At 41.7% G+C, this 13,048-nt stretch overlaps 1 protein-coding gene across 9 annotated transcripts in view; it reads left to right on the top strand.

The window, feature by feature from the left end:
- myo9ab (myosin IXAb) overlaps window positions 1-13,048 on the top strand; it is a 234,826-nt gene that overhangs the window by 158,074 nt on the left and 63,704 nt on the right. For all 9 annotated transcript variants that reach the window (XM_029758347.1, XM_029758342.1, XM_029758343.1 and 6 more), the window contains exons 10-11: window positions 418-534; window positions 5,148-5,282. In XM_029758347.1, the coding sequence (XP_029614207.1) occupies window positions 418-534; window positions 5,148-5,282 (252 nt within the window). The remainder of the gene's footprint in view (window positions 1-417; window positions 535-5,147; window positions 5,283-13,048) is intronic.

Genomic DNA, 13,048 nt, shown 5'->3' with positions numbered 1-13,048 from the left:
GAAGGGAGAAACATCTGGGACAATAACATACTTAAATAATATGTTACAGATGCACACACACACACACTTCTCTATTTCTGTCTAGTGGATTAATTTGGTGTGTTGTGAAGAGTACGGCAGATTATTTTGTGGAAATGTTTTCCATTGTTGCTTGTACCTAATCTACATTATGTAAGGATTTGAACAACATTGTGTTTTTATATTGTCCCACAGTGTGTACAGCTCAAGATCAAGAGGGGAGAATATTGTGTGTGTTTGTGAAGGGGAGGGGCAGGGGGGGTTGACAGGAGGATAAACCCATAGTCCAGATGAAATGCATATACTTTATACATTTGATTGATTGATTGATATAGCGCTGTGATTGGAGCAGACAGTAAAATATGTACATGTGTCATGATTATCTCTGTGTGAATGTAGGCTGGCACCGTGAGGGACTCCATGGCCAAATCCCTGTATAGTGCCCTGTTTGACTGGATCGTCTTCAGGACCAACCATGCCCTGCTCAACAACAAGGACCTGGAGGACAGTGCCAAGGTAGGATTTATCCCTACACTACCAGTCAAACGTTTTAGAACACTTACTCATTCAAGTGTTTTTCTTTATTTTTTTCTATTTTCTACATTGTAGAATAATAGTGAAGACATCAACACTATGAAATAACACATATGGAATCTTGTAGTAACAAAAATAATGCTAAACAAATCAAAATATATTTTATATTTGAGATTCTTCAAATAGTCACCCTTTGCCTTGATGACAGCTTTGCGCACTCTTGGCATTCTCTCAACTAGCTTCACCTGGAATTATTTTCCAACAGTCTTGAAGGAGTTCCCACATATGTTGAGAACTTGTTGGCTGTTTTTCCTTCGTACTGCGGTCCCACTCATCCCAAACCATCTCAATTTGGTTGTGGTCGGGGATTGTGGTGGCCAGGTCATTTGATGCAGCACTCCATCACTCTCCTCCTTGTCAAAATAGCCCTTACACAGCCTGGAGGTGTGTTGGGTCATTGTCCTGTTGGAAAAACAAATGATAGTCCCACTAAACCCAAACCAGATGGGATGACGTATTGCTGCAGAATGCTGTGGTAGCCATGCTGGTTAAGTGTGCCTTGAATTCTAAATAAATCACAGACAGTGTCACCAGCAAAGCAGCACCACACAAGGACACCACCTCCTCCATGCTTTACGGTGGGAAATACACATGCAGAGAACATCCGTTCACCCACACTGTGTCTCACAAAGACACAGCGGTTGGAACCAAAAATCTCAAATTTGGACTCAAGACAAAATGAATAATTTCCACTGGTCTAATGTCCATTGCTCGTGTTTCTAAGTCAAAGCAAGTCTCTTCTTCTTATTGGTGTCCTTTAATGGTGGTTTCTTTGCAGCAATTCGACCATGAAGGCCTGATTCACACAGTCTCATCTGAACAGTTGATGTTGAGATGTGTCTGTGACTTGAACACTGTGAAGCATTTATTTAGGCTGCAACTTCTGAGGCTGGTAACTCTAAGAATGTATCCTTTGCAGCAGAGGTAACTCTGGGTCTTCCTTTCCTGTGGCGGTCCTCATGAGAGCCAGTTTCATCATAGCGCCTGATGGATTTTGCCACTGCGCTTTCAAAGTTCTTCGGATTGACTGACCTTCATGTCTTAAAGTAATGATGGACTGTCGTTTCTCTTTGCTTATTTGAGCTGTTCTTGCCATGATATGGCTTTTATCATATAAGGCTATCTTCTGTATACCCCCCCCCCCCCCCGCCACAACACAACTGATTGGCTCAAACGCATTAAGAAGGAAATAAATTCCACAAATTAACTTTAACAAGGCACAGCTGTTAGTTGAAAACCATTCCAGGTGACTACCTCATGAAGCTGGTTGAGAAAATGCCAAGCGTGTGCTAAGCTGTCAAGGTAAAGGCTGGCTATTTTGTATTTTACATGATTCCATATGTGTTATTTCATATTTTTTATGTCTTCACTATTATTCTACAATGTATAAAATAGCAAAAATAAAGAAAAACCCTTGAATGAGTAGGTGTGTCCAAACTTTTGACTGGTAGTGTACACACACACAGCACGCATCAAGTCGTTCATGTAAGCACTGGCACACGTTCCCTCACACAAGCACGCATTCATTCCTTTACACACATTCTTCACACTCATGCAAGCTCTGACACACACACATACATAATATACAGTTGAAGTCGGAAGTTTACATACACCTTACATACATTTAAACTCAGTTTTTCACAATTCCTGACATTTAAAAATTCCCTGTCTTAGGTCAGTTAAGATCACCACTTTATTTTAAGAATGTGAAATGTCAGAATAGTAGTAGACAGAATTATTTATTTCAGCTTTTATATCTTTCGTCACATTCACAGTGGGTCAGAAGTTTACATACACTCAATTAGTATTTGGTAGCATTGCCTTTAAATTGTTTAACTTGAGTCAAATGTTTCGGGTAGCCTTCCACAAGCTTCCCACAATAAGTTTGGTGAATTTTGGCCCATTCCTCCTGACAGAGCTGGTGTAACTGAGTCAGGTTTGTAGGCCTCCTAGCTCGCCTACGCTTTTTCAGTTCTGCCCACAAATTATCTACAGGATTGAGGTCAGGGCTTTGTGATGGCCACTCCAGTACTTTGACTTTGTTGACCTTAAGCCATTTTGCCACAGCTTTGGAAGTATGCTTGGGGTCATTGTCCATTTGGAAGACCCATTTGCGACCAAGCTTTAACTTCCTAACTGATGTCTTGAGATGTTGCTTCAATATATCCACATAATTTTCCTGCCTCATGAAGCCATCTATTTTGTGAAGTGCACCAGTCCCTCCTGCAGCAAAGCACCCCCACAACATGATGCTGCCACCTCTTTATTTTGGTCTGTGGCTCTATTTAAAGGTCTCTCTCTCTCTGTTTCTTTGTTTCTGTTATCTGTACTGAATATGTTTCACTCTGTCTCAGTTTGCTTCACGGTTGGGATGTTGTTCTTCGGCTTGCAAGCCTCCCCCTTTTTCCTCCAAACATAACAATGGCCAAACAGTTCTATCAGACCAGAGGACATTTCTTCAAAAAGTACGATCTTTGTCCCCATGTGCAGTTGCAAACCGTATTCTGGCTTTTTTATGGCGGTTTTGGAGCAGTTGCTTCTTCCTTGTTGAGCGGCCTTTCAGGTTATGTTGATATAGGACTCGTTTTACTGTGGATATAGATACTTTTGTACCAGTTTCCACCAGCATCTTCACATGGTCCTTTGCTGTTGTTCTGGGATTGATTTGCATTTTTCGCACCAAAGTATGTTCATCTCTAGGAGACAGAACGCGTCTCCTTCCTGAGCGGTATGACGGCTGCGTGGTCCCATGGTGTTTATACTTGCGTACTAATGTTTTTACAGATAAACGTGGTACCTTCAGGTGCTTGGAAATTGCTCCCAAGGATGAAGCAGACTTGTGGAGGTCTGCAATCTTTTTTCTGAGGTCTTGGCTGATTTCTTTAGATTTTCCCATGATGTCAAGCAAAGAGGTACTGAGTTTGAAGGTAGGCCTTGAAATACATCCACAGGCACACCTCCAATTGACACAAATGATGTCAATTACTCTATCAGAAGCTTCTAAAGCCATGACATCATTTTCTGGAATTTTCCAAGCTGTTTAAAGGCACAGTCAACTTAGTGTATGTAAACTTCTGACCCACTGGAATTGTGATACAGTGAATTATAAGTGAAATAATCTGTCTGTAAACAATTGTGGGAAAAATGACTTGTCATGCACAAGGTAGATGTCCTAACCGACTTGCCAAAACTATAGTTTGTTAACAAGAAATGTGTGGAGTGGTTGAAAAACGAGTTTTAATGACTCCAACCTGAGTGTATGTAAACTTCTGACTTCAACTGTACGTACGCAAAAAAACACATACACACACACAAACATTACACATGCTCTGACGCACACAAACACACTCTCTCTCTCTCTCTCTCTCTCACTCACTCACTCACTCACTCACTCACTCACTCACTCACTCACTCACTCACTCACTCACTCACTCACTCACTCACTCACTCACTCACTCACTCACTCACTCACTCACTCACTCACTCACTCACTCACTCACTCACTCACTCACTCACTCACTCACTCACTCACTCACTCACTCACTCACTCACTCACTCACTCACTCACTCACTCACTCTCACACACACCATTTCATCACAGGCCAGTAGAATTCGTCACGTTTTTGCACTGTGGTTAGATTGCATAGGCTGTGTGTTCTCGCAGGGCTTGGAGTGTAGAAAAACCAGAGGAGCTTGTTAGCTGGCATGCTAACAGACGTTACACTAACAGACCTTTTTCTTTTCTTACCTGCCTCATGTCTAGCTCTGTTGACCTCTTTATTTTGGTCTGTGGCTCTATTTAAAGGTCTCTCTCTGTTTCTTTGTTTCCGTTATCTGTACTGAATATGTTTCGCTCTGTCTGTTTTGGTGTGTACTGAAGTTGCATCATTTTTGCTGCGTGGGGGAGGGGTCACCGTGGCAGCTGACTGGCTTTGCCCAGTGGGCATGCAAAGGATTAGATCACAGATCACATTTGCTTCTCTCCTCCCAAATGCGTGCGTGTGTTTGTGTCCACATGTGTGCCCAGAAAATGAGGCAGATGGCATGATGGCCTCTTCTGCTTGTTTTGGTGGTGCTCAACAGACGTGTGTGCGTGTGTGGGGGGGGGGGGGGAGCGCAGATGAGGGTAGATTTAGACTGCTGTGGTTTGGAGCAATGTTAGAGGCACTGTTGTGTCCCTTAGCCGTCTTCTGTCCCACAGTGCTGTCTGATGTGCTCAGCCAGACCGCTAGACTCCTGAGACATAAAATATTGGAGCAGAGTTGAACATCCATCTGTCACTCACAATTTGTCATCCCCTTGTCTTTATTGGGTCTTAACAATTATACTCTTTTCATGAGGCCTGCATAGAGATAGCCTGATGGCGTAGACAGTGACATATGGTCCACCGTTATTCCATTATGTTAGGCTTATGTAGGTTTTGATGGAAGGTTCATCAAGAGCTCATTGTCTTTTTTCTAAATTGAGTATTATGTATTAAAATGTTTAATATTTGATCAATGCCAAATTGAACTGAACTCTCTCTTTCACTTCAGATTCTTTCAATTGGAGTGCTGGACATCTTTGGCTTTGAAGACTACGAGAACAACAGCTTTGAGCAGTTCTGCATCAACTTTGCCAACGAGAGGCTCCAACACTACTTTAACCAGCACATCTTTAAGCTAGAACAGGTAAGGTCTCTTTCTCTCTCTTTCTGTGTGTCTGTGTGTGTGATTATGGACCACACTGCAGATCAATGACAGAATAAAGCGTGTTCAGTCGTACTCCGGACTGGCATACAAGTTTTAACTGTTTGAACTACAGTGTTGCGTGGACAATAAAGTCTCCTATTCAATCCAATGCTGTGACTGTAGAAATAGAAGGAAGCTGCGAGTCTACCCATCATGGAATATTGACTTGATTGCGAATGTCCATTCTAGTAATTGTATATTTCTATAGTTGTGACTTATGGCTCTTTAGCTGAGATGTGTGAGCACTTAACCTGAAAGCAGTGACTGGTCTGCCTGTTTACAGGTTCCACAATGGCTATTGTGAGGTCTGTTGTCATTTCCTTTCTATAGTACCCTCACCTTGGTCTTATTCGCTGGGTACACAATAGCTCACACCCGGCCGTTGTGTGTGTTAGCGTCATACTGTGTGTGTGTGTGTGTCTGAGCTTCAGAGTGGGTGTGTGTGTTAGTCTCACTGCATTGAATCTACTCCACATTCCACAACATTATGTTTGTAGATGCTTTCTCCAAAAAAGGATAGGGCTTTTTATCCCTTCAGATTGAAACCGTAGCTGAAAACCACATAGAACGAATAGTGTTGTGAAAAAGGGCCATTTCCTCATCGTCGGAAGGAATGCAGTAAATGCATGGTTTACGAGGTCTGGAATTTACGCACTCAAGAGGTTTCCAGGCGGGGTGTTTTGATTTGGTTTTGATGAGGATGTTTTGGCCCTCTTGGCTACCGACTCGAGTAATGCTGCCTGTCTCCCCTCTGTCTGTGTTTACCACTTATAATGACCTGGAGATAAGCTTGTTCTATTCTTGTTTTGTCTGCATGGTGTTTATTGTTTTGGTTTATGTCCCATTTTAGCCTATTTAGGCTAGCGCCCCAGTGCCTGGCTTATGAGGACTTTTGAGTTTGTTCATTTGCTTATTGCATACTAGGAGAACTTTTGAGTGTGGTATGTTTCTTATTCTAAGTTCTGGGTGTTTTACATTTCTTATGCAGACTTTTCAGTGTGGTAAGTTTCTTTCACGGGCTTTTGAGTATGGTAAGTTGCTTATGTAGAGCCGTACCAAATCCGCGTTGCGGACTGAATCACAGAATCCAGACATTAAAATGCAATTCAACAATATTCAAAACTGTACTTGGTAGGAAATCAACTAAATCGATTGAACTTATTAGAAAATGTATTAATTTGATCATAAGACAGTTTATCATGAGACATTAAACAAAATGTGTCAGTGATTCATGTTCCCTGCAACTGTCTGAACAGGCAATGGCCGTGTCTGTGACGCGTGTATGTCTACCCTTTGTGTAGCCATTAGCGATGATGCTAACGATAACCTTCTTGTTGAGATGGAAAGGCTTTCCCAAAAACCTTCTAAATGAAATGTTATTTTACGATGTAAACTATGCCTACCTGGCAGGATGATATCATGATTATTTGCAACAATCCAGTGGCCTTTTGTTTTGCAAACTCCGTAATAATAACGTGCGCTACAGAAACCCCGCTGACCAAAGAATGGTCTCTTGCTGGTGCGCACTTGAATTGAAAGGTAACTACACTCAACATTTTAGCCTGATGTGGTTTAAGCATTATTGTGGACTTCCAATTCATTTTTTGTATTATTTTTCTCTGTACCAAGAAGTATAGTTCATCCATCCTAGCATTAATTCTATGATGCATGTTTTTTTGTATTTATTCTTTATTTAACCAGTGCCCGTATCCACAAAACATCTGAGAAGGAGTGCTGATCTAGGATCTTTCCATATAATATTATTTATTATGATCTAAAAGTCAAAACTGATCTTAGATCAGCACTCCTACTCTGAGACGCTTTGTGGATACAGGCCCTGGTCCCATTGAGATAGGAATGTCTTTTTCAGGGTAGCCCTGAGTTCTTTAGCTGCTGCTTGTCATTGCTGTGACCGTCATTTGCATCAGAAACTGTGCAAGTACTGTTACCACTCCATGACTCACCACCTGCGCTAGTACACGTACCTACTAACACACTGCCATTACTGTGAAATAGCAGGGCAGAAAGGACACACACACACACACAGCTGCTAAGTGGTTGCGCTAAAGCAGGACCTTTTAGATTCACTCTTCTGTCAATTGATCAATTGATTTTGTCTAATTGTGTTTGAGTGTTGTTTTCATATCTAATAAGGTAATTGTTATTTTACCGTAGGTCTTTCCCTCTTTGTCTAAGTGTAGACTAATGTATGTGTGGTTGAATCTCTCTGTTCTGTTTCAACCATCGCTACACTGCATGTAGGGCTTATGCGGTGACCGTATTACCGCCACATCGGCGTCATGAAGGCAGGCAAATTCCACGTGACCGTTTAGTCATGGTAATTAGGCTTCTCTAAGCTGTAATGCTGCTGATGGTCATTAGTAGCCTACCAAACTTGCCAATGGCCTCTATTAAAAAGAGGAGGTTCCCATCAGCTTTCTATAGGCTAGGCCTACTATATTTATTTCTCAACTCTCCTAATATTAAGCACATTGCTTATCACTTGTCAATTATATATATATCACTTGTGAAGGATGCCCAGCGTAAGGCAAGAAACAATGCCTTTTTGTTCACTTTTTCCAATCATAGTCGCACACCTCATGTAGCCTAGCCCATAGGCCTATATATTTTGATTAAGTTTTGTATCACAACTAAAGTTAAAATGTAGCACATTAATCCACTTTACAAGGGGTGTAGAGCCAGCTGGCATACATAAGCAGTGCGTGAGTTTCAAGTTTGGGGAAGATAATTTTCACTAAAAAATGCACCTTTAGAATAAAAGCATTACATGCATAATCGCATTTACGGTACATTTTTAATAATGGTGTTTTCCCGGTAATGGAACATTCACACTTATAGCCAACTGCCATGTGCGCATTGCTGTGTTTATAATGTGAAGAATTAGCCTAATAGTTTATCAACATTTTAAGCTAAATGTTTTGACCTGTTGAGTCAGCCTTATTGCGTAAAAAAGCTTTTGTGATGCTAGTGGTTGTATTAATTTGGGATCTATCGCATCCCACAACTGTCCCAGACTATGTTTGGAATATTTCCTTCTCTCACAGAATAGGTCAACTTTTGTACTATGGGCTAGTGCTTTCGATGTTCGTTAGGCCTACTCATCTTGTTTGCTGACGAAAAGTAAATGTGGACAGTTCTTCCAATATCTTCAATATGCACCTCGGAATTGGATAAGGATACGTGCAGTTACGTCCCCGAAGTGTCTGTCTTCACTTGTAACCTGTGAGAAAAACCCGATCACATGATGGAGAGCCTTGTGAGTGAGAGGTGCTTCCGAGCACGCAGCAATCATGGAGAAGGGAACAACGGCCACTGGCCGCGCATGGATCTTTTTAGGGTGCATTACGGCCACAGAAATGGGATGCCGCCGGGAAATTTGAGGCATCATCAAGTGCTTGTCAAATTGTGAATGAGAAACTGTACAGCCTGCGCAAAAAACCCAAAACAGAGCTCATGCCTTTCAAGCGACTTTTTTCAAATCATAATTTACTCGCATCATGCAGCCTTAGTGTATTAAAAATCAAAACATATAGCCCAACGTTTGTAGAACAACTAAAGTTACATTAATAACTCTAAATTAAGCATATAGGAATACCTATTTCTTTGTTAAACGCTCAACACAGAATAGCCGCATGTGCGCAAATCGTTTGGCGAAAATATCCTTTCTATTTTATTCCACTTTGTTCAATTGTATTCTTCATACTATAAAATAATGCCATGGAATTCTAAGCAAATCTTGCCTGCTAAATGAACTAGTGTAGCCCACAGCCATATGGCATAGTCAGATCAGGACCTAACATCAGGACAACTCAGAGTATACTATTCTGTTAATCTGAAATAGACTACATTTTCTTCATATGATGTTTCTTTAGACCTGTCTAAAATAAATAATTGATTTATTCTGAAGGTGTAGGCTATATTACATGGATTTATTAGACTTTTTAAAATGTAGATGTTCCAAAGGTTTGCATCAGTGTCTTGTAGGCTGTGTGGAAGCCAGGAGATGCTAAATGTGTTTATGTTAATTCACGGTCAATTACCGTGAGACCGACCCGTTATTTGCTTGACAATCACCCGGCTGACGAAATTTTGTGACTGCCGCAGCCCTAACTGCACGTCCTCAGTGTACTTTGATTAGCATTTAGCATGTCACCCGTGAGTAAATTAGGTCTGGAGGACCTAGGCTGTGTGGTGAGCTGTCATTATGAGGCTGAGACACTTGAGTTTTCATTAACACAGTAATACTCTGTCTCTGTCTGTCTCTCTGTCTATCATGATGAGAAACTGATGAGCAACGCTTCAGTTGTCCTTAACATAATGACATACCCTGCACCCTCGTTCTGCAGTCCACACATTTCTGATACACATGCATACAACTGCGGTGGGTGTGGTATGCACTGCATGTTAGGTAGCCTACTCTGTAAACCACCGTAGCTCTCTCATTCTCATGGTAACCTCCTAAAACTGATGCTGGATAGATGTACGCTGTGATCAGACAGACAGACACGACGTCACGATGGCTGTCGCCGCTCGTCTCCCTCTCTGCGGTCCCTGATTGGCTGTGGGCGGGCCCATCGCTGCCAGCTGGAGGAGAGGTGGGGGAGGAAAAAGAGCAGTGTTTTTAAACGTGTGGGCTAATGTCCCTTCACTCACAATGAAGCTCACATATAACCACCAGCTGGCATTGGCTATGTCATCTGTTTCTGTCACCTCCACCCTCCTCTGTGGGCTGGGAACACATACATACACACAGAACATACTGAGTGTTTTTAGCCCAGCTTAGGGCCTTCACAGCAACTTTTGAAATGCACTAATTGCTGTTTTATCATAAAATGCAACCTTTTGATATGAAGTGAAATAATACAAAATGATTTTCTGAACAAATACACCTTGTCAATTGTACAGTGTTGATTAATATTAGTTCAGGTGTGTAACAAAATGTGTCATTTGTCATGGAAAACATTGTTGTGTAAGGCCCTGTCAAACATAACAGTAGCTACAACCAACCAAGCCTTCGTAATTCTTATGAAGTCAGTGTTTTTCTGTTAGGCCTATACTGTAGATTTCTATCATCATACCTCACTTTTGTTTCTTAAACCTCTTTGATGTTAAGGGGACTTTGAGCATTTCTGGACCGGTTCCGACTGGCGTACAAAGCGCTCTGAACGTCGCAGGGTCCAGTGCTGGAAAGCCCCATCTGCCTGCTTACCATCCTGTCAGCAAAGCAAAGACATCACATTTTCTGGCCTACCTAGACAAAGAATCGACGGAGCCCAGCCTGGGAGACGGCATATCAAATCAAAGTTTATTGGTCGCGTACACTGATTTGCAGAGGTTATCACAGGTGCACCGAAATGCACCTGTGATAACAAAAACAATACACCCATAATCCATATGAAACGGGACAGTTCAGCAATTTGATCAATCGTGGATTCGTCTCGCTGGGATTATTTTCAGCCAGATTTAGAGCTCTCATTGTGAATAATTAGATGATAATTTTGTAGAATTGAAACACGGCTACTTTCTCTTGGTCACAGAGGGACGAAATCACTTTGTGCGTAAAGCTGAAGTTGTAACAACTCTGCAAACATTCTAATGGTGTCTCTGCATCGCTGACAGGAGGCTTGGCAGAAAATGCTCTGTTGTCAGTTCTGTGAAATGGGGCCAAATTTGTACTGTCACTAAATGTGATCTTATTTGTTTTACAGTTAAAAGAAAGGTGAAATCTTATAAGTTATTTGTAATTTGATTGTTACTATATTTAGAAAGCATTTCAGGTACATCAAGCCCTATTCCCCCACTTACGTTAAATAGAAGAAATGTTTTCGTAATATTTGTATTATTTCCTTGAGCTTTTGTCCTGAAAAGTGAGGACACCTCAGTAATGTATAACTATCTCTATCAGAAAGGTGAGTTCCAGACCTTTCTAGAACTATGCCGCATTACTAGTTATTGTTAATGGCTATCTCATGAAAATAATAACTTTTGGGTATGTCTATTTAGGCGGAAATCTACATTTTGCCATAATATTCTGACACATGATCAGGACCTGATCCTTGTGATAGCCAACTAGTAAGTATGAAACTGTCACTTAAGCATTTATCCCAAAAACATCATCCCTAATGTTGCTTTAAGGGGGTTCAAGTTTATTATAAGTTCACCCACAAGTTTTGCCCTGCATAGTTATTGTTTTTTAATATGAGAGTTTATTTTACAATAGAAACTGTGGAGGTTAAATTGAGTACCAGGCCCTGTGTAAGGGTTGCCAGATTCTGAATGATTTGTGTTTGTGAATAGTAGTGTGGTCATGTCCCCTCCCTCCCTCTGACGTTTGAATGAAGAAAAATAGTACACACTTCTAATCCCCCTCCCTTGCTCTGGGTCGAAGTTGCACATCAGCACAGATCTAGGATCAGCCTACAATCTCCAAATCCTAATCTGATAAAATCCTGATGAAATGCAAAAATGACCTCAGATTAGTGTGTAGGGTCAATTTATTCCATTCCCCCTTGCTTGCGCTCAATTTAGGATCAGCTATCCAGTTTATCCTCCCCAAATCCTAACTTGAATTGTTAGGGTGATGACATGCAAAAATGAGTCCTAGTCCTCTTCCCCCACACTGGGCCCTCTCACCTCTCCAACCAATCAGTTACTCTTATCAGCAGCGAGTATTTGAGTGTTTACATTTGAACAGTGGCCAAAGCAAATAGGACCCCACCAAATAGTGTTACCCACAGGGGCCCCGACTCCAATGTTTACACCGCCATGCCAATTGCGCCTTAATCTTCGCTCCGAATGAAAATGATTTACAGACGTATCCGAGCTCAAAAGCACTTGACCACAGCCTCTATGCAAACAGTGTATCACATTCACGCACTCTCCTGCGATATATAGACTTCTCACCAACGTGAAGAAAACATCTGTGCTCTGGTATCTGTGTTTTAAATCAGAGGGCGATTTCAAATCTGCCTTTTTCTGTGAATAATTGTGTAAATAGAATGTCAGTGCATTCATAATGCATCACCCACTTAAGTCTAAACTTAATGAACTGGAAAATGGCCGTCATTTTGATAGGATTTCATTAGCTTTACCGGTACCGCCTTATTCTGACCCCGTAGCTACTATTTCCGGTCAGTGAGTTCAGCTTACGCCTTGAGTACGTCATCACTATGAGTCATGTGGACCCATCTTAAGTCCCAATCCTCTGACTCCTTCAGAACTCTCTGCTCTACAGTATTAGCACAGAGAAAGTCAACTACCCTCGCTAACACCAATAGCCTTGATCCCATATCTATTTATCCTATGTTGCCTCTTGGCAAGACTGCACTAACAAATCTGGGATCAGGCTATACAGAGATGCTGTATCTCTACTGTAGCTGCTTTTAAAGGTTTAAAATCACCATAACCTACTCCCAACTCCCTCTACAGACCCAGTGTTCCTCCCTACACTTCAATAAACCACCCTTTCGTTTTATAGTAACGAGAGAGAGCCTGCTTCTGTCCCCTACGGCCCTGGGCCGTTAACACTGGGGCAGCCTGCCAAGCACAATGCAGCATAGGATGCAGAGAGACAGCAGTGAAAAAGAGGAGAGTGCGAGAGAGAGAGAGAGAGAGAGAGAGAGAGAGAGAGCAGAGTGACAGAGAGCAAGTGACCGAGAGGGGGAGAGAGAAAGAGAGAGACAGAG

This window comes from Salmo trutta, chromosome 7 (assembly GCF_901001165.1).
Source record: "Salmo trutta chromosome 7, fSalTru1.1, whole genome shotgun sequence".
Classification (NCBI taxonomy): Eukaryota; Metazoa; Chordata; class Actinopteri; order Salmoniformes; family Salmonidae; genus Salmo; species Salmo trutta.
The sequence above is the reverse complement of the archived record's forward strand: the minus strand, read 5'-3'. Positions and strand labels throughout refer to the sequence as shown.